Source organism: Ambystoma mexicanum, chromosome 7q (assembly GCF_040938575.1).
Source record: "Ambystoma mexicanum isolate Mex_15411 chromosome 7q, UKY_AmexF1_1, whole genome shotgun sequence".
In the NCBI taxonomy this organism is placed as follows: domain Eukaryota; kingdom Metazoa; phylum Chordata; class Amphibia; order Caudata; family Ambystomatidae; genus Ambystoma; species Ambystoma mexicanum.
In genome coordinates this window covers 631,353,348-631,376,205 of record NC_090941.1, presented here as the reverse complement: position 1 = coordinate 631,376,205, position 22,858 = coordinate 631,353,348, and the positions used below count along the sequence as shown (strand labels likewise).

General features: G+C 44.4%; 1 protein-coding gene across 6 annotated transcripts in view; it reads left to right on the top strand.

Annotated features, from left to right (window-relative positions):
- FRY (FRY microtubule binding protein) overlaps positions 1 to 22,858 on the top strand; it is a 1,191,674-nt gene that overhangs the window by 1,148,863 nt on the left and 19,953 nt on the right. For all 6 annotated transcript variants that reach the window (XM_069639765.1, XM_069639761.1, XM_069639760.1 and 3 more), the window contains one exon: positions 15,740 to 15,942. In XM_069639765.1, the coding sequence (XP_069495866.1) occupies positions 15,740 to 15,942 (203 nt within the window). The remainder of the gene's footprint in view (positions 1 to 15,739; positions 15,943 to 22,858) is intronic.

Genomic DNA, 22,858 nt, shown 5'->3' with positions numbered 1-22,858 from the left:
CTAAGTCTCTGGCAGCGTCCTTTATTATTTGAGCTGGGCAGCTGTCGCCCTTACAGTTAGAGGGCTTCAGTGAGAGGATGGCCTTTTCAGTGTCGATGATGGAGATCGGTTTAAAGCTAAAAGGGGGGATAGTGGTAGGTTCAGTTACTGGAGGCAGTTGTTGATCAGTAAGAGAGAGGGCGTCTTTTTTGTTCGTTATTTTAAGTTGGAGGGTGGAGATTTTGTTTGATAGGGCATTCTGTATATTAGTGCACCATATCTTGTCCTTTGGGACCGTGTCAGATGGTTGGATAGGGGATTCCATTTCCCGGAGGATGGCAAATAGTTCCTTGGTATTCGATTTGGCATTGGTAATTCTGTCATTGAATACATTTCTTTTGGTGTTGATGATTTCAGACTTGTAGTGTTTTGTAGCTTGGGTTAACTTGGCTTTGTTGTCGTTAGTGGGCGAATTACGCCAGATGGTTTGGAGTTTTCGTTTCTGCTTTCTAAGGTCCTTAAGGTGGGGGGTGAACCAGGCGTTGAGCGGGGTGTTCCGCTACAACAGAGAACTGTGGTACAAGCTGGTCCCCATTCCAGATTCTTTTGCCAGATGACAAGTAGGAGGCTTGTAAGCTTGTCCGTGAAGGTGTACTTCTGACACGGTTATCTCGGTGGCGGTGGACTTCGCGGACACTGCTTTTTGACAGATGGTGAACAGTGGGGATCTGCACCGTCCGGGATAGCTAAAGGCTACCAACTTCTGGCCAGAAGTGCAAGCAAAGATTGTGGACATGCATTTCAATGGCAAGGATCTCTTCAGGAAGAAAGCAGATGATACTCTCCAATCCATCAAAACTGACAGAGACACTGCCCTATCTTTGGGTACATTACAGCAACGTCGGCAATTCTTTTTTTCCGGGAAATCTTGGTTTTCCAAAATGACCAGATACTTTAGACCTTCTTATCAATCATAGTCGTACTAATCTAATACATATACATCCAGAGACAACTACAGAGGAAAGTCCCAGTCTTATGGAAGTACCCAGCGGCGACACAGCTCTTCCTAGGCGAGAGGTCAGGCCGGTAAGCAGGACTGACCAGAGTGCGAGCCCGTCCTTCCACTCTCCCAAAGGGCATCTTTCCCATTTCCTCGTAGAGTGGTCAAACATCATTAAAGACAAAAGGGTGCTATCCTTGCTCCAACATGGACACACCCTAGAATTTCTGCGCTAGCTGCCCGACATTCCTCCAACCACAAAGGTGGAAAAACACCTTTCAACAATACGATGCAAAGTCCATACCCTCCTCTCCAAGTGTGTCATACTGTGCGTCCCTCATGCCTAGTGAAGCCAGGATATTTACTCAAGGTATTTCCTTGTGAGGAAATAATTGGGTGGTTGGAGACCAATTCTATACATTTGTCTATTAAACAAATTCATCCAATCCCAGACCTTTAGTATAGTCACAGTTCAACAGATACTCGGCCAACTTCAACAAGGGGTTTTCTTTCTTATCATTGCAGGACTTGGAAGACATATACTTCCACGTCCCTACACCTCGTTGCCACAGGAAGTTCCTTTGGTTTGCAGTGACAGTCCTACTCTATCGGTTTCAAGGCCTTACCTTTCGGCCTCAGTGTCCGACGTAGGGGTTTTCACAAAATGTCTGGCCCCAGCAGCAGCAGCTCACCTTTGTTGAACGGGCATCCACGTGTACCCATATCTCGATGATTGGTTTATCAGAGCTCCTTCCCTTACTCAGACCATACGTCGCACCAAAACGGCGATACACTGTTTATCGTTGCTAGGATTTTCCATCAATTACAGCAAGTCCTGCTTCACTCCTTCCCAGCAGATGTTATTCCTGGGAGCACAAATGTACATAGTTTTGCACTGCTACCCATTGGCTGACCGGGTCAAAGTCCTCCTTTCAAAGACAAATCTGCTCTCTCAGAAACAACTTGCGTCAGTCTGCACTTTGAAATGTCATCCTGCATTCCTCTGATACAACACTCCCGACTCCTTTTCAATAGTTCTTGGACGCCGTCTGGGAGCAGATCTCGGGCAACTTGGACAACAAGTTGTCTCACATGCCCCTTCCTTGACACCCTGCGCTGGTTGTCTGCGCCCACTAATCTTAACCAGGGTGCACCCTTACGGCCTCTGACCCATCAGATCACAGTCATGACCAACACATCTTTAGAGGGCTGGATTTTTCTCACCGGCAACTACCATGCCAGAGGCCTGTGGTCCCAAGTCAAAAAAGTGTTACACATTAAGTGTCCAGAAAACTGCTTTCAGCTCGAGGAAATGTAAGTCCTTTTGCCTCCATCTACAGGGGAAGGTGGTTTGTGTGTTCACGGACAACACAACCAAAATGTTTTACATAAGGAAGCAATGGAAGCAAGGCGGCACCCGATCACCTCTCCTCTCACTGGAAGCACAGTCCCTCTGGCAATGGGCTCTGGCACTCAGGATGTCTGTGTCCCCCTTTCATCTGCCAGGCATCCACAGTTTGATGCCAACTCGCTCACCAAGGAACTACGCTCCTGCCATGAGTGGCAACCCCTCCACAACTTCTGCACATCTTTCAATCATGGGGTATTTAGGAGATAGACCTCCTCGCCAGCAGGGAAAATACAAAATGCACTGCATTCGCAGCAAGTTCCTCCAAGCTGAAAGCTTGATACACCTTCGGTGTACAGGCAAGCTTCTCTATGCATTCCTTCTGTTTCCTAAGGGTCCTACACACTTTCAGATGAGAACAGTACACATTGATTCTGGTGGCTACAGCCTGGCAGAGACAATTCTGGTGCTTGGAATTCCTCAACCTCTTATCGGCACCTGCGACCCATCTGTGTCTAGTCCTCAATCTCCTCTCTTGGGAGGGTGCGGTCCTCACCACGACCCAACCCCTTTCAAGCCTGCGTTTTGGCTCCTGCGTCCCTATAATTCGGACACGTCCCCATGCTGGGACATTCTTGCTAAGGCTTGCACTCCTTTGACAATCTCTTGCTATCACAAATGGAAACATTTCACGATTTGATGTGCTCCCAATCTTATTGATCCTTTTCGATTTCTACTTCAAGACATTTTGCTATACCTTCTGTCTTTGTCCAACAGTGGGCTTGCACATTTCTCTATTAAAGTCCATCTAGCTGCAATTTCCAGATTTATTCGCACATCTCCCACACCTTAGTTGTGGTCTCATCACCTTGTTAAGGAATTCCTGAAGGGTTTCTTCCAGCCATTCCTGCTTGCGTGGGCACAGACCCCTGTGTGGGAGTTAAACGTTGTTCTTTCCACACTCATGGATCCTCCCATTATGCCCTTGCACATGGGGAGCATCAAATTTGAAGATTTTTTTGATCGCCATTCTCTCTGGCGGGGAAGTGCGGGGGATCCAAGCTGTATCCTGCACGCCTCCCTACCTAGTGTTGACACAAATCCAAGGTTGTGTTGTGGACAAATGTTACTTTCATGCCCAAAGTGCTTTTGTCATTCCATCTTAATGAACCTTTTGTCCTGCCCGTCTTCTTGACTCTCCTTCTACTCCTGCTTGCTGCATTCCTTGGACGTCACACAGTCTTTAAAGCATTATGCTGCCTTTTAACAAGCATTCTGCAAGTCTTCTCAGTTGTTTGTGGCTTTTGGTCCCACGGTTGTGGAAAGGGGGCTAAGTCCTCCATCTCCCAATGGCAATTTGCTTGCATCTCCTACTGCCACCGCATTGCTAACAGGATGCTTCCTGCGCACTCCACAAAGGCTCCTTCTTCCACCACTGCCTTCTTCTGTGGTGCCTCTGTGATGGATATCTGCAGGAGTGCCACGTGGAGGTCTGTCCACACCTTCACAAGGCTCTACTGCGTCGACTGAGATTCCAGAGTCCAGGGTCGGACATGCAGTGCTTTGCCATCTGTTCGCATAAGATGAGCTTTTCCTCAAGGTGAGACAATTTCCTGCGCCCGTTTTGCATTGTATAAATAGATTATAAAGCAGTGTGCACATACACAAACAGCATGTGAAGCTATGGAATATCCTCTGCTGGGGAAGGAATAAGTTACTTACCTGTAATTCCTGTTTGCCAGCATTGTCATCTTTCACAGATTCACATACGACCCTCCCGTTTATGGCTCTTCTTGGCTCATCTTGCCAATTTCACATGCGCTATGCTAATCTGAAGGTGGCCTCCAAGGGTGAAGCTAAGGCATGTTGCTATGGGGCAAGGTGACCCAAAACAACTCTTAAGAGAACACTAAAGTGACTGCAGATTCAAATGAAAACTGCTTTTAATGTTACCGAAGATTCCCCGCCTGACGATGGGAATATCAAAACAGTATGTGAATCTGTGAAAAATGCCAATGCTGGAGAACAGGAGTTACAGGTAAAGAACTTATTGCTTCTCTCCCACTTTGGTCTCCACCTCCCCCTACCTTTTTTCTCCTTCAAACCACCTCCTCTTCCGTACTTCTAACCACCTCCTCTCCAGCTGCCTCCAACAAACTCCTTCTCTGAATCTCTGACTGTAGTCCCCAGATTTCCACATGGCTTTGATCAACACTTTGCTCTGTACCTGGCTCTAACCACACCCCAGGGGACTGCCCTTGATCCATACTGTCCGGGAGTGTGATTTTGTGTGCTCTCCAGAGACTGGCTTGTTTAACTTAACTTGGGGTTTCCTTGCTGATTCAGCTGCCCCACCCCTGCCGGTCCTGGATCTGCAACCCACTGCCACATTGGACTGACATGGAATGCATACATGCTGAAGGGTTGCTGCTTCAGCCCCAAGTGCTCTACTGATGTTCCGTGTTCTATTCGAACTCGAATCTCTTAAATGCCAGTTGCTTTTCATTGCACCTCATGACAAGTCCCTGCCATGCAGAGAGGGAAGGGCAGGGTCGATTAGTGGACCTTCCTCACGCTGCCTCCAGGTCCTGCACCACTAAGCAGATGGAGGTAACTGGCTCCCATGATCACCCCACTTGATCCATTACCCAATGAGTTAGGATAGGTACTTTAACAGAGTTCAACTTCTGCATTGGAAAAAAACTACATATTACAAAAAAGACAATGGACTAATTTTATGTAAACGTACAATGCATATGTACAGAGATCAGCCTACACTTACATGTAGGATGCTTTACCTTACCCTTTTATGTGAAGCGCTGCCCTATTAACCCCAGTTTTGTTACATGTGTGTTGGCCTCCAAAAGTACGATTTTGTCCACTAAAAGTTAAAACACCACGGGAGTATTACTATGTTTACAAACAATTACATAATTAAGTTTTTTTTTTAAAATGTTTCCTATTTTTTTGTATGTTTATGGTTTCAAAAAAACCTGTACATGAAATACAAAAAAACATTCATATTAAAATACATAATCTTTAAAAATGAACACAGCTACATTAGAAAAATGTACACAACTATCACAATACCATATTTCATTTAAAACATACACTTTAATCTCATATTTGAAAACACTCCACAAACACGTTATTAAATTAATACAAAACATTACAATTCATCATTCACATCATTTTAAGGAATTCAAGAAAGCTGCAACTGCCAACCTATCAGAATTTATTGTCGTCCCCCCACCCCCAAGGCAAAATAAATTAGCATCATTTAACAATTCTATTTTTGCAAGTATCGGATCAAGATACGCCATTCTTTATACTTTCTAGTGCTCTAAAGTACAAAATTAAATGTTTAGTTATTTCAGTACCATCTTCAGCATCACAAAATCTACAGTGTGGTACAGCATGCTGCTTCTCTGGTGATCATTCCCCTTCTTAATAGGACGCTTCTAGTGGGTAAGAAATCCCATCGTAATACATGAAACGATAGGATCGATTAGGAAACAAACTTAAATAAGGTGAGGTAACTCCTCTTTTGTCGTGTTCATGGACCAAATATCCGAAAGAGGAATAACTATGAAAGCTTTCCGACATAATTACCCAGTCAGCGTCAAATAATGCCGCCTTTACTTAAGATGGTGTTTTAACCAAATCTTCGATGGCGAAGCTTAACTCATTCAGAATTGTTGTACACTCCTACTTTAGTCACACATTTTATGGGCCCCACTGGGGGAAAGCTATCCATGCATTTACACAATTCCGAGTATAGTGTATCCTTTATGGGAGAAGCAATCTCCAGAGTATTCTCACACGTAACAGTAACCCCAACTCAAACCGTATGGCTGCCAATGGGACTGCATTCAGAACCTTTAATATAACTCTCCATATCATGGCCTCTATAAGGTGCAACTGGAGTAAGACATTGTCGAACCATAATTCCATTCCATATATAGACTTTGGCTCAACGTTTCCTTCATAAAAAGCAATGGCAGGCTTAAGTGAAAGCCTTCCGAATTTAAGATCAACTTTTAAGACTTGATTAGTAAGGCTACTAGCCTTCTGCCATAGGACTGTACAGATGTCGGTAATCAATGGCGAGATGCGATATGAAATTCTAAATACACTGCGTTCAAACTACATTTGACTATTGTCTTCTCAAACGACCATGTATAAATTAATGGTTTTGTACTCTTCATCATTTTCGTCTTTGTTGGATTAATTTTGAAGACATTGGCCGCAGCGTAATACGAGAACACTGTTAAAATCCTCTGCAGCCCGCTCTTAGTATTATCCAACAATAGAAAATCAGCATATGAAAAGAAAGGAATAACAAACTGGCGTAATTTCGGGGGAACAAAAGAGCGAGGAGACAAATAGTAAAAAATGTCTGATACATATAAATTAAAGAGAGCCGGGCAATAACACAACCCTGTCTCAAACCGCAGCTAGTTTCAATGCGCTCTGACATATCCCCTTTGTTATTGAGTCTGACTCTTATGCGATCATTTTCATAAAGGCCATTAATAAGCAGCAGCAAACCTTTAGGCACACCTCAAAAGTCTAGTTTAGACCAAAGCCTTTTACGGTCCACCAAATCAAAAGCAGTGGTTAAATCAATGGATGCCATATATGTACTTCAATGGATTTCTTTTCTCCTGCAGATTCCTCATCTGATATCCTCATCTAGCTAGGCCAACCACTCAAGAAGAGTGGGAAAGTTTGAAAAAAAGAAATGCTTGAAATGTTTCAGACTCTGGCTGCTGCAGGTGCCGGTGTCCACATCGAACAGCAGGCCCCGGAAGCGAAGCGGTGCTCGGCACTCCCGACCCCACATTTGCCAATCCGTCGACCATCAGCCGTCGAGAAAGAAGCCTCTGGGCTCTATGCAAAAAAAAAGGCACATAAACCATCGACAGCTGGTCCTTCTCTAGAGCATCGGGAGGCTGACGTCCCTGACGTCCATGTGTTACCCAAGACTCGGCAGCCGTTCCATCAGCGTTGAAAGAAACCCTCAGATCTTTCGATCCGCTCTCCAGGTCGGGATTCTTTGAGTCCATGCAATCAATTTTGGGCGCCATATACAGGGTCAGGAGGTGTTGATTATTTTGACAACCAAGCTGACCTGTAGGCCTTAGCCCAAGGGTCACACAACGCCAGCAGCCTGGACACATTTCCAGATGTCGAATTTCAGCAGGGTCAGCCTTATGCACACGCCCTTGCTAAATTTAGGACTTTAATGAAAAGGGTAGTAGAAATCCTGTTCAGGGCTACAAGCTGACGGACACCTTGGATGAAGGTCCTGTAACTGAGCAAAACATGTCACTTAAACTGGCAATGTCAGACCTCCTAGCCTCCTTGTGGCAACATCCCTGCTCCATTCCCCCGGTCAACTCTTAACTTTACAGGGAAGTAAAGGCCGGCAAGAGGAGATCCATCTTTCCTGGCTTCTAGGGCTTGTTGTGCAGGCAGCCACAATCACCACCAGGCCTGCGGAAACCACTTCAAATCTGCCTCCGGACAGAGCGGGTAAAAGATTGGATGCAATGGCCAAGAAGGTCTTTAATTCTGGCAGCATGACATTAAAAGCCACCAATGTGGCCTGTGGATTTCTGCAAAAAAAAATTCATTTGATCTATGGAAAGCCGTGAAGCAGGCAACACAGTACATCTCCCGAAGGTGAAATGCGGGATGGGTTTACACGGCTGGTGGAAGATGGGAAGGCGGAGCAGTCGTTGCAGACAGGACTAGAAGTGCCCGACTGCGTTGGCCGTTTGATGGGGTTGGCGGTAGTATTGAGAAAGCAAAATTATCTCAAAACTTCTGGTTTCTCCTCAAACGCCCAGAATAGGCTACTGGACATGCCTTTCGAGGGAGAGTTTCTTTTTGGCCAGAAGGCTTATGACTCTCTGGAAAGGTTCAAAGAGTCTAAAATAGCTGCAAAATCGCTAGACCTACAGGCACTTTGTGCCTTACGGCGGGAAAGCACAGCTCCCACAGGCGAGGCAGAGGCGTTTCCCATGTCCCAGAAGGGGCAGAGGAGCTTCTAGAGGCCAGCAAACAGCGGCAGGGGCGGCACCGCCCTCTAAGCCGCTTTGATTTCCTCTCCCACGACTTGCCGATTGGTGGACAGTTGGCAGAACATTGGCCCCGGGCCAGAACATTACCTGCGATGCCTGGGCCTTGCATCTCCTTTTGTGGGGTTATTGTCTGCCCTTCTTAAGAAAATCACCAGACAGACCCCACCACCTCCAACCCAACCGGGATAGGTGCTCCAGGAAGAACTGAAAGTCTTGTTGTCTAAGGGTGCCATGGAAGAGGTACCTCTCTATCAGAGAGGGTCAGGTTGGTATTACGAGTATTTCCTGGTGCCCAAGAAAGAAGGACGTCTCCGTCCCATTCTGGACCTTGAACAAGTTTCTGAGGAAAGACAAATTCAGGATGGTGACGTTGAGAGAAATTCTCCACGCTCTCGAATTTCAGGACTGGCTGGTATAAACAGATCTGCAGGAGGCTTCTCTCCATGTGCCGATACATCTAAAGCACAGGATGTTCCTGAGGCTCCTCGTAGGGGACAAGCACTATCAGTTCAAAATGCTTCGCTTTGTGTTGACCTCTGCTCCAAGGGGCTTCACCAAGCTCATGGCGGTTGTCGCGGCTCACCTCAGGAGATCCGGGGTCCATGTATTTCCGTACCTGGGTGACTGGCTGATCCAAGGGAAGTCTGATGCCCAGATCTCCGGACTCAGGCGGAAGGTCGGGTACCCCACTGAACCCCGGAGTCCCTCAACCTACATGCGTGACTCTTGAGAGGATGAGGTATGATGACTGGGACCTCTCAGAGGAGGTACTTGAGGTGTTGCTGGCTGCACGCAGACCGTCTACAAGCTATATGTAGATGTGCCGGTAGAGAAGATTTGAGGCATGGTGCAGGGAGCGCGAGATAGACCCCACCTCTTGCCCCACCACTACAGTGATGGAGCTCATTCTGTCACTGGCCTCAGCAGGCCTTCAGGTTACCACAGTCAAAGCATACTTGGCAGCCTTGTCTGTGTTTAAAAGGTCCCCAGATCAAGGGTCTTTCTTTTTGATCCCAGTTATGGCCCAATTCCTGAAGGGCCTTGTGAATAAGTTTCCCCCAACTCCCTTTGGGATCTTAATCTGGTTATGACATTCTTGATGGCGGCTCTGTTTGAGCCTATGCATTCCTGTACCTTGAGACTGTTGTCTTTGAAAACAACCTTTTTGGTTGCAAAGGGACGCCTGGTGTTGGCTCTGAGGTGATCGCTTCTATCTGGCTAGTCGCCTGTTTTTACCCCAAAAAAGTTTCCTTTTTCTAAGTCTGCGGGGTCTCCCCTTTTGGATGTTTCCATTGTTACGTTTTTTACAGGCTGGTTAGCATTGCCTCCCATCGTTTTCCTCTGCAGCGTTCAAGCACAGGGAGAAAAGGGAGGAACTGAGGTATGGGGTGAAGTGACGTGGCATATGACATCTGGAGCCGACGATCAAGCACCGAGCAAGACTCATCGACGATCAACAGCTGAGTCGAGGTCCACTACGGTCCCTTTCAAAAAAGTTTCAGAGCAGCAGAGCTGGATGAGGATATCTATCAGATGCGGAATCTGCAGGAGAAGAATCCATAGAATGAACATTACAGTAAGTAATTTCTCCATCTAGTAGAGTCAGACCAGGTATACTCCTGAATTGTCCTAATAATAAAACCATTAAGATTTGTAGAATGATCACTTCGAAATCCTGTTTGCAATTTAGAGATCCTACCCGTAGATTGGGCCCAATTTTCCAAATGCATTAATAGAGATACAAGTACCTTACTATCCGCATCAATTAATAATATTGAGCGAAAGCCAATTGCTCCAATCCTTGAGCCCTTCTTGTAGATGGGAACGACATAAGCGGTACGCCAAGAAGAGGGAAATTTGAGACTTTAAACAATGCTATCGTAAAGAATTGATTATACAATTTCCCAATATTTTGCATTCCCTTTTAGAGTATTATTAGTGAGGCATTTGGGTCCAGCAGCTCTGGAGAAATTGCATTTCACAATAGTCTCATAAACCTCAACATCAATATTCAACCTCCAATCTTCATCCACAGCTATATCAGAGGAGGAGTTAATTACCCATTTGAATACTCCAATTCAGAGATTACCATTTTTTTTAATGTTTAATCCATATGTGCTCGGTAACCGAGTTTTACTGGACCGTAGCACAAAGGACACCTTGTGTATTAACTAAAGCCCAAAAAGAAGCAGTATCCCTCTTAATAAGTGTATATAGCATGTTTTCTGAACCCTGCTGCATCAAAAAAGCTTTACGGTATTTACAATATTTCCTATAATCTTGTTTAACCTTTTTAATTTTTTTCATTTTTCTTCCAGATCTTTATTGAACAGCTTTATCTGTCTGATCTGCTTCCTCATTATTTTTTTCTGGTATGCTAAGGAATCATCGTAAATATGCCTTTAAGGTTTTCCCAATTTTAAAATGCGTACACTAGTAACCATTTTACTCATTAGATCATTAACAGTAAAGTTGCCCTGAACTACATTAAATTGTTAAATTTTCCAATCTAAAGTAGAATTTATGAGGCCAGCATTAAATAATCCAATATTATGAGGAGTGCAGCAAACACGATTTTGTCTACCATTCATTTGTGGTCCTATTTTCCATGTGCAAGATCTTTCAATGCATTTGCATACTTGCCACAGCAAACTAAAATGCCTATAAGATTCAATTTTTTTGAAAAGTGAAAGAAAACAGCTAGCCACTATTGACAATTACACTTCATAACGCATGACCCATTCTTCTGCAATGTGTTTCCCCTTTTCCATGCGCATTCCCAGTTTCTCACAAGCCGCTTCACTGTGTATATGGCAACTGCCCCAACTGTTGGCTTGTTCAATGCTGGTTTGCATTGTGTTTGCCCTCTTACGTATAAATATTTGTTATTGAGGTTGGTGTTGATCTGCAGTGTCAAATTGCCCGTATAGCCTCAGCCCTGTCCTTCAACCACAAGCTAAATGAGAGCATTACTAATATTCAAGAATTCTGTATTGGAGGGCGTGGATTATAAACTGAGAATATGGGCGTAGGTCTAATGAGCTCTGGACCTAAATGACCAAAATACTCCAACGTAATCCCTCCATTTCAGAGTCCATACCCTCACACCAGAAATCATAGTGATGTGTTTGTATGGCAGATGCTAGCCCAACACCTGAGCCTATGTGAACACTGGAAGTGAGGTGTTTTGGAGTGTCTGGCTTATCTGCCCCACATCTCCAGAACAAACCCTGATGGGGGTCAGCTCTGGCACTACCAGGAATCTGCAGAATTGACAGCAAGACCCTACCTTGCCTAGCTAGGTGGATGGACTCTGCCCCGAGCTGCCTCCTGTGCGCACGCAACTGCTGCACATTCCCTTCATCTGACTGGCCCCCAATTCAGTCACCACTCAAAGAGGGTTTTACTCCAATACTGTTCCAAACTGCTCTGTCAGTCTACTTATTTATTTTCCATGTGCATTCCTCATTATCAGAGAAGATGGCCTAGTATGAAACAATTGTACAAAGCTCCCATAGTGAGGAATTTACCTACTGTAGACCGTTCCTTTGGATGTGAGAAAGAATTGGGAGTCCTGTCCTGGCGAAGGCGGTTCATTTATTTGTATATGCTGCGTCAACTCTAGACTACTCCCGAATTCATTTTGTAAATCTTTAGATATTTTGTGTCACTCTTTTGTGCTGTTTTTCGAAATTATGTATATTCTATGTTACTCACACTATCTTTTTGCCCTAGCACGTTTGTAATACTGTTAGTATGCAAACCATTGTTGAATCATGTTACAATATTGTGTAGAACCTACGCACAATGATAATTGAGACACATGCTGAAATTGATTTCAAAAGCTTGATTGAATCATGACAAATAACGTTTCACCTAATCTCAAGATCCTTGAATAAGATGGTAATATGTAAAGAATTGAATCTGTATAAAGAAATTACAAAATAGATTTTGAATTAACCACTGGTAGCAACATATCCTCTTGTGTAGCCGGGCTCTAGAATAGCAGCCTCACAAGCTTAGAAAATCTCTGCAACCCTCAATAGGCAATCCTGCAATGGGGGGTGGTGGTCTTGTGAAATTCAGGTCGCATTTGGACAAGAAAATTATGCTCATCTTGGGCTTGCTGTTTGATGTGGGGAATGGCCACCAGGAGCGATGATCTGGGATTTCCCTATGGCAATTTAAAAATAGCATCCCCATAGTCTTTTCCTCTGAAGCATCCTGAACCATACAGTGTGCAGGATGTTCTAGTGTTGTGCTGGCAGTTGACTGCAAAGAATAATCCTGCAATACCTTGCAGTATACTGCTGCAGAAACACACTTTCCGGTTTGTGAGATTAGATTTGCTCAGAGTGGTTCAGAAACGCATCAACTGGGAAAAATAAGAGGTTGGACTTCTTTACACCAAGGGCTTCACAGAAGGAGGGTGGAATGGCAGTGGGATCCCCTGTTCCTCGCATAAAAACATGCTATAATGGCAATGCCAAGGAGAATTGAAAGATTTACTATAAGAGAAATGCCAAACTAGATAAGCTGAATAAGGATGTCACGACATTTGAGGGGTATGTCGAAAAAGTAGAGCACTCAACAACTATGCTACAAATAAAAGACTTGCAAGAAAGGAGGAAATAAAGGAACAAGTCACATATTTGGTTATGGGAATAAGAAACTGCAGCGTTGTCTAGGGCGGCTTGGAAATACACAAAGGCCATCTCAGATTAGATGGGTTGGATTTCCATAGGAAATTGGAGGGTTGAATTTGAGAGACCTTGCATCAGATGGATATAGGAACAGCAAGGTGGAAGGGGACTCTCTAAACGAGTCAATTTTAGATAGAAAAGAACCCGGAAATATGAGGTGGAGGGGCAGGTCCAACTTTTCTTGTCCAAATGGGGAGCGGGACTGAAAGGAATATGGCTTTTGAAATGCTGTGGTGCCGGAGGGCAGTAGTTAAAATGTAGGGAACAGACAGTTGTTCCTTTTCAAGATGTCATTGAGGATACTAACCATATGCGGAAGACATTTTTGACCCACTAGGGCAATTATGGGGCACGTTCTAAAGGCGAGTATTCTTTTAGCTCCTAAACTTTGAGTGCTGAAAGTGGAAAGTGTCTGGCACCGCCTTTTTTCAAAATCATGAGAATGCTGAAGACTTGGTGGAATTGCTGTAGGAGAAGATCCAGCTTGACAGTGGGGTTATTGAACAGCAGGTAACTCCACTGGAACTGGGAGGGTCTTTACAATTTTGGCTGGTGATAGTTCCTTTGAGAACTGGTTGTTTTACGGTAGTCCAATGTAAAGGTTGTGATCTGAACCATAGGTATCACTGTTAAAAGCTTTACTTTTTATATTAGTTGACCACAACAGGCTTACCCTACCAGGGCTTGGTGGAGGGCATATTAGTATAGGTACGCTTTGATTTATCACTGCCCTTAAGCTATTAGCCATTGCCACACACAATTTAAGAAGATGTATTGCTAACCTATAGAAAAATGTTTTCCTTTTTAATCTTGATTAGTGTGAGTTTGAAATATATGTTTGGATTTTTCAGATTTCAATAAAGATATAGTCCATCATCGGACTCGCCTTACCGTTTCCACCGCCCAATATCCCGGTATTACCACGATATTACGGGTTGCGGCAGAACAGTAAATTCCTGGAACACTGAAGCACCGGCACCGTTATTCCTGGTGCCAGTGCTTCAGTGAAAACTCTGCCGGTAATTTGTTACCAGCACTTTTTTCCAGACCGGCAAACTTGTAATGAGTCTGAAAAAATAATGCTTTATTGGCATTACTTCTGTGTTTATAATTGTTGCCAAACCTTTAAAGGTTCACAATTATTGGCAAGCGTTGTGCAGATAAGTTTTTATTGTCTGATGGTGTCACAATCGGGAAAATATTCTCCTGCTTTTCCTTCACCTTTCTGATGTTTTCTCCAAGCAAAATATACATTTTGTGTTCATTTTGAAGACCTGTGAAGTTAGTAATCCTATTCTCTTTAGTTCTAATTCTTCATATTTGGGGTACTGTTCGCGGAAGTGGATCGTGTTTTCTAAAAGACCCATGCCACGTGTTTGCCTGTATCTTGTACTCTGTACTTTATCATTAGTTATTTGCAATTAGGGTGTTCACTTTGAGCAAGTATTCTGCAACGGTGCCTCGTTGGCAATGAGGAGTGTTTAACTTTTCTTCATGTTTGTGTTCCCAGGAGAAATACTTCTTTCTTCACTTTATTAATGACCAGATTCAGGCAGTGCGGTGCTGGGGATCTTCTCCTTTATGTAGTAGTGTGCATCTCTGGTTCTGGTTCATGAAGATTTTCGCCATCCGCTAGAGGGCCTCTTATAACTCAGTTTGCATTACTTTGAACTTGGGAGATTTTTGCATTGCCTTTTCAGTGGCATATGCAGAAGGTTATGGCTTTCTATGTTGAGCATTCATGGGCTTTGCCCCATTTCTACTCCACGGGAATTCCTGTAGACCCTGTACTTGCTTACAGCACAGCTGGTACTTGTTTTTTCTCTTTGACTATTGTCCCATTTGGTGTATGCGTTTATGTAGACAGGATGCTAGCCACACCGCCATAGAGGAGCACATTCTAGACAATCCTTGCACCTGGTCGATAGTTGACGCGTATCTATTTGTGATTCTTCTGAGTAAGAAATCCCCAAAAGCAAGAGGCTTCAGGACTATAAACTGGGAATTAACCCATAATGCTAGGAAGTATCCTAAGACATCTAAAGGTAGAAATGATGTTTATTCATATTATGCGCAGAAGAAACATTTCACAAAGCACTGCTGACCCTTAGGAAAAGATGCAAGCTGTTGTCTGGACTACCTTTAGCAGCAAGATCTGTGTTTCTGGGGAAGCCTGAATGCTGCACGGCGTTGTTTCAATGTAACCGAGTGCAGATTTGGAAATGTGCAAATTTCATTTTGCAGCAATGTAACTCATTGTTAATGTATTGGACATTTAATAATCAGTCTACTTTTTGCAGGTGTAATATCAGACACATCTCAGTTACCTACTTTTGACCCGATGCATGTCCTTTTCACTAGGTGTTAAGCAATATGTGCTGGCAACACAATTTTAAAATCCTGCTGACAAGAGCATACTTTTGCATACCATCCAACCCAGCATTTAAATACAGTTAATTAATACGGTTTATGAAAAATGGTGGCTGAACTGGTACAGTACATTTGTATAGTGGCGGAATATACTTGAATTCCCTCAGTGTGCTCGATAATGAGTTTGAAGGAAAGTGAAAACTGTAGCATGTTGCCAATTTTTGAGCTAACATGTTTTTCCTTTGTATAGCTGATAAATATGTCTCGAGAACTCGGCGACCTGAAGAAAAACCTCAAGGAGGCAACCGCCATTATTTCAGCAGATTCCCTTCACATGGACACAGTTTTGTCTGAGCCCACGTTTAGCACAACAGAGGCAGCCATTCAATCTATGCTCGAGTGCTTAAAGAACAATGAACTTGGAAAAGCTTTGCGGCAAATCCGAGAATGCAGGCAAGTCATAGCGCATAGTTCTTTTTAGTAAATTACTACATGCATGTTCTTTTTTGTGTCCGTTTCTTTATTATTGAATGTATTTTTATTTTAGTGTACTGATTATGAATGGAAACCCCATTACAGAGAGTCCTCTCTTCCTTGTCATCTCTCAAGGTCTCCCCAAGCCTGAATACAGAATCCTGCCTCACTAATCATCTTTAGCACCGCAGCTCTTTTGGGGCTATAAGGTTGTAGGGACCTTGTAACCCTTTCTGTTCATTTTATTCCATCTCACTTTGATGTTACAACATCATGAAGGGGGAGAAATGGGTGGGGATCTTTGGCAGGGAAGGGCAGGCTCAGTGTGATTGGTATTAACATTCATAATCAGGACATTATGACTTTGATCCTCACTTAATTCCTGACATGTTGAAGATATCTCTAGTATTCTCATCTTGTTGGGTCACTGACGAGGAAAGGAAAATGTTATATACCAAGGTTTCAAAGTGATTCCTTACTCCCACAGAGTCCTTATCTAGGATTTCCTATCCACAGCGCATGAGTGTTCAAATGTGGGCACCCTGCCAGTTAGGGGCAACACAGTGGGTCCGGTAGAAGCCAGTGCTGCTGTTGGCCCCGTCAACAAACCTGTCGGAACCAATGATTTGTGAAGGTGTCCAGCATCTTCAATTGGAAGTGCTCCCGTTCCTCCAGGGTGGAGGATTAGGTAGGAAACGGTACCTGTGACTTTGCTTCCAATGCGTATCTGGAGTGAAGACTCCTCTTAGTTGAGGACGAAGAAGAATAATGACGAGAAGAATCGCCATGGAATTGAGACCCCTTACAGTGCTTCTTCTTGTCTTTCTTCGTAGGTGACCTGTCCTCAGATAAGTGCGCTGTGCCGCACAACCTCGACCCAAAACACATGCCTTCATCCGACTCCTTGTGGAGGTAGGTGAAGGGTTTAGCTGCCTTTTCCCAGAAGGCCTTGGGATGCATGGACTGACACGAATTGCAATTATTGATGATCTACTTCTCCCCCATGCAATACATCCGACACCGACATCTGCCGGCCACAATCCGTGCAAGCTTTAAAATCCGAGCCCTTAGCGGGTTTGGCATTCTTTCGCTGAAAGGTGGTTCCTCACTGCACCCCCTTTGTGGCGGAAAGGTTTCCAAAGATCAGCTGCGCTGCATATAGGATATGATAGATGAGGAACCCGTGGAAGCAACATCCATCAGAAAGAACATCACTGAGAGGTAAGTAATTTGTTCCTATTTGTCTTTCCAGAATGTTCAGACTGTTCATTACAATGATACAAGAGTGAGGTACTTACCCAATCCTCTATAGAGACCTGCACCAGATGATGGGAAGAAAGCTAGTCATCATATGAAGTTGCTACCCTACAGGCAATGGCAGCTTCTTATGGGGAGTGGGGAGAGTTCCATCCACTTCCTTGGGTGGCAGGCAGCACAGCCCACTATTGTGCTTTATTTGCACGGGAGACTGTGCTTCTTGCCTATACCCGCTATGCACCCGCTATGCACTTTCAAAATGTAGCATGCAAATAATGGGAGGAGGCAGGGTGTCTGAAGTCTTGCCACACCACCTCTGAATATTGCTCTAACAGTGTAGGCACACTGATTGACAGGAGTTGTTCCATCTCCTGTCAGTGTGTTCACACTGCAGAGAGGAGGATCAGACCATCATGTGCTGAGAATGTAAAGTGTCTTAATGTATTTTGTTAATTAACTGTGTATGTATGTGTGTTTTGTTTTTATGTACGTGTGCATGCAAGTTAGTGTGTGATGTATGAACCTGCTTGTATGTTGTATGAGAGCATGTGTGTCTGTCTGAATGAAGGCCCCTAAAGTTATCAGCACTTCTCCCACAGTGGGAGTGGGGCAGCTAAATGTATGGGTGGGCAATGGCATGCCAACCAAGGTCTTTGGTTTTTTATACTGGGTTTCATTCCTAGTAATAAATGGCATGCCCCAGTAAGAAAGTGCATGCAGACTGATGCCACTTAACATGTTTTCTTTATCCTGGATGCACAGTATGCCTTTTCAAAGCATGCATGATGTGTTTCATGTGGCTAAACTGCAATTTAGTGCAGTCTGTCTACCTTTTAATATATTATTACGGCATTACTTTTTTTTTAACTGGCCATCTATGATTAAAACAAGTGTTAAGTGTTCTTGCATCACTAGACATGCATATATTGGTGCAGCCAGCCTAGCTATAATTTCTCACTGTGGCATGGCATGTGTTACTGGGTGTCTATGAGAAATCAACCATGATAAGTATAACATGGCTAGAGTGGCATATTTTGGTGCAGTCAGTCTAGCTATAATTTCTTTGTGCAATGGTATTTATTTGGTATTTTTGGCTGGGCATGCACACATTGGGCCTCATTCCGACCCAGGCGGTAAGTTACCGCCTGGGTCGTACCTTTACCACCATGGCGTAAACTATGTTTACGCCATGGTGGTTGGCGGACTTACCGCCCCATTCCGAGGTTGGCGGGGCGGTAAGTCCCCAATCCCCATTTACCCTTCCCCATTCCCATTTTTGCCCCATAGGGCATAATGGGAGTGGGGAAGGCGTTAATTACGCCACCGTAAATTACGGTGGCGTAATTAACAACAAGGTCCCTTAGCGCCATGGATTTTAACACCTGCTAAAAGCAGGTGTTAAATCCTCCATGGCGCTAAGGGACCTCGGAATCAGGCGGTAAGGGTCGGCGCTGTTTACGCTGCCGTAAAACCCTTACCGCCTGGGTCGGAATGAGGCCCATTAAGTGTTAAGTGGCTATACTTGCCTACATTAGTACAACCAGTCTGGATATACTTTTTCTGTGGCATAATTGTTTTTACAAGCTGATAGTTCTTGTATTGTAATACTAGCATTTAATGCTGCAGCCTGCATGAGCATGTATACGAACAGCCAGCAAGAAAATGTTTTTATACTGGCATGTGTTTTGGGGAAGGCATCATGAACGTTTGTTGGAAAATACTCCTGTGCACTGTTGGTGACTTGCATCTATTGTTTTTTTTTTTCATGTGCTACCATAAAAAACCAATTGCATTTTGAGCCATTATTTTACAGATATTCTCATGGGAGCCCCCGCACCACTCCTTTCTTGGTTCCGGCTCCCTCCGTTGCTCCACCTACAGGCATCCACCATAGAAACCGTTGAGGTCTCTTCCCAAGCGATGGGTACTCCCCAAGTGGAACATCCCTGATCCACTGGTGTCAAAGGAACTTTTCCCATCTTTAGTCTTCACAATTTCATAAATACTCTGTCAAATCAGGCTCACTGTAGTCAAAAGGGAGATCAACAATGTTCTTGCAATATATGCATGTACGCCTACCTCCTATTGAGGAGCTGGATGATAACACAATGCTGGAAGGAGCACTCCTTGGCCCAAATGGAATGAGGAACACATTCTGTTTAAAAACTGCAGTCATAGGCTTTGGACCAAAGCCTGTGGCAAAACCTGAGGCAAAGGGGAAGCATAACTGAAACCCCACATATTTCGCAGATCTAATGAAATGTCTCCCTTGACAACAATTTGTTATGAGGGAAACAAAAGGCTAAGTCAATTGGTTTCCTAAAGGACTATTACATGGATGTCAACCCCTGTCAATGATAGCAAATGACTCTCCGCCCCAGAGAGTGTTGTGCACCCGGATCTTTCCAGGGATCAGTCATCTACCATCCTGCACAAGAAACGTCGCGGCCAGGTGGAGGAGTTTGCCTCGCCCCAGGTAATGTCCTTGCTGGGCTTTTATTGTTACCAGAGCACTTCCCGCTCCATGATGGCGGCCGTCGTGGCCTCTGAAGACTAGATGCCTGTTCCTGTCCTTAATCCGCCTACGCACAATGCAGATTCGCTGGGATTGAGTTTTTCCAATTCCTTTGTCAGGAGCCGGCAGCGAAGCTGGCCCCCTCTATGAGCCCCATTTAAGCGTTCTGACAATGCTCCTGTCTGGGCCTCTCAGGGCGTGGACGGTGCACCAGCGGACCCTGTGCCTCCCGTTAAATTATCCTACTCTTCCTCCATTCGCCGTCCACACCTTTAATCAACAGGGTAAGGTTCCCTCACTGCAGCCTTATTTCTAGGTGGGCTTCTACTTCCTGGGATTCTTCAAGCCTTTATTCCAGAATTGTTCTACCTGCTGAAGTTCTGTTTCCCTTCAATCTACTTGGTCTCCACATACACTATAAACAGCCTGCGCTGCCTGTGCACCCTGCTGTCATCCTTCTCTCGCCTGCTGCGAGCGGAATCCACATTACTACTTATGCAACTTCTGATTTGAACATTTTTGCTCAGCTAGTGCCGTCTTGCATTCCTCATTGCTTGCAATCTTGATCCTGTCCCTGCACTCAGCCCCTTGCTTCCGCTGCCCTAATCCCCTTACCCACCTTTGATCACTGTTGTTTGCATGCCTGATGAAGCCCCTCGGTCCATAAGGCAAGGCTTTTCCAGGCTGCAGTCACGTGTACTGAACTGTCACCTGACTGGCTCTACATAGTTGTAATGTATATACCTGTACCTGCTCACCTGTGTAGCCCCCTGCCCTTGAGGCAAGGCATTCCAATGAATCACTGTTTGTCTGTATGCCCGATGTAGCCCCTCATTCCATAAGGCGTGGCTTTCCAAGCTACAGTCACCCTTACCTACCTGTCACAATTGCATGACTGATCCCTCCTTAATGCAGTTTACCTATTTACTCCTGCACTTTTAACTTGTTCAACTTGTTTTGTATTTAATGAACTCATCAGCTACTCCCCTCCTCCACTTCCCTTACTCCCCTCTCCCCTTTTATGTTTAGCACTTGCACGTTCCATATCATCTCACGACCTAGTCAGAACGTTTTGTTGGCTTTCTTCCCTTCTACCCCGTACCTACACTTCCCCTCATTCCCCCTCTTCCCTGCTCTCATGCTATAGCACTGGCACATTCCAAAAGATTCAAGACCTTTTAAGACCATACGTTTTTCCCCCTCTTCCTCATCCCTTCCCCCGCCTTGTCTTGATGCACCTTGAAACACACATTTTGCTGTATAGTGTGCATTACAAATAACCAGTAAATAAAATGTTTCTCCCTACCAGTTGATAAAAGACTTGTTTAAATTATCAGTCTGAAAAAATGATTCGTACCCTCCCACCGTGAATGTGTACTTGAGCACTGCCCTGTGCATTGCCTTTAGCTCCTTACTGTTATACAATCTTTGTTTCCCTTGAACAGTCCATTTCCCTTAAGCTACAAGATCTTGTAGCATTGCACAGAAGCCTGTGTCAGAGGCAAAGGCATACCTTTGGGTACAGACTAGAAGAGTCAGGCCTCTTTCTCCAGATTCATAGATTCATCCAGATCATAGAGTGAAGCCAAAACTGCAATGCTTCCTTGAATTCCTCTGTCACTGAAATCATCTGGAATAGAGCAAGCTGGTTCTTGGACGGATGTTGCTTAATACACAAGCATCAAGACTGGACTTCTTTAAAAGAGGAGCACCAAGTCTATATTTCAAAGTAGATGGAAAATCACCTTGTGAAAGAGAGACGTTGAGGATGGGGATTGGGAAATTATCAAAGCATTCAGGATATTGCCTAAGGTATCTTGCTTTAATAATATACTATGAGGTATGTATTTTATGTATGTATTTGAGCATTTGTAGAGCGCATATCCACAAGGGAACCGGGCAACAAAGATTGCATTTGGGCGCAGATGTTAGAGTAATACAGAAACAGAAGCCAACGTTAGCTACTGTTATTAGATGAAAAGATGAGTTTTCTGTTTTTTCCTGAATTCCAACAGGACTTGGTGTTTCAGAGTTCGTAGGGTATAGCATTCCTTTCTCGTGGCCCTGCATGGGAGAAAAGTCTGTCGCCTCATTTCACAAAATTCGACTGCGGAACCACTAGAAGCTGTTGTGACGAACGCAGACAGCGTTCTGGACATTAGGGCGAAATCTTTGACAGCAGATATTTCGGATGGGTCCCTGGATACACCTGAAGACCAGACAGAGGGTCTTAAACAGCACCCTCTGTTGTAAAGGCAACCAATGGAGATCCCTCTGAGGATGCGAGATGTGTGAGTGGCATGACAAAGAGCAAATCAACCTAACGGCTGAATTCTGTGCCACCTGCAGCCGCTAGATTTGCTTCTTCAGAGCTCCAATAAGCAGAGCATTACAATAGTCAAGCCTTGAATTAACCAAGGCCTGACCACCAAGGAACGATCTTTAGGTGTGATCAATGGGATTAGCGGCTTTCACTGTCTCATTGATCTGCAGATTGCCTCTTAGACTTGCCTGCCAGAGACAACCAAGAATTTTTACTTTTGAGGCATATGATGAAGAGGGCTCAAATAACTCAGGACAAGGCAAATGCAAGAGAGTTATTGCGAATTTTTTCTGGGACCAAACAGGATAACCTCTTTTGTTTGGGTTTAACTGGAGCTTGTTAGCGATCATCCAGCTCTTGATTTTACAGGCACATGCAAGTACTTTGTGGCTTCCATAGGTTCATTTAGCCGCACATAGATCTGCGTGTCGTCGGCATAGGAATGATATAGTAAACCAAACTCAGCAAAAATGTCCAACAATGGGCGAATAGAAATGTTGAAAAGCAACGGTGAAAGTGAGGAGCCCTGAGGAACTCCATGTATAACTGCCAAAAAGTCTGGAATAAAGGTCCCCAGTTTAACCTGTTGGAAACCATCATTTTAAAAATTAGGTGAACCATTGCGATGAGGCGTTGGGCTGTGGCAGAAAGTCTTCAGACGGGTGTCTCAAAATCTACTTTATCAAGGGCAGCCAATAGGACCAATATGACTAGCATGCTGACATAACCCTCATAGGGTGCCTTGAGAATGTCATCCCAGAATGTCAATAGTGCCGTCTCGGTCCCATGGCTCGGTCTAA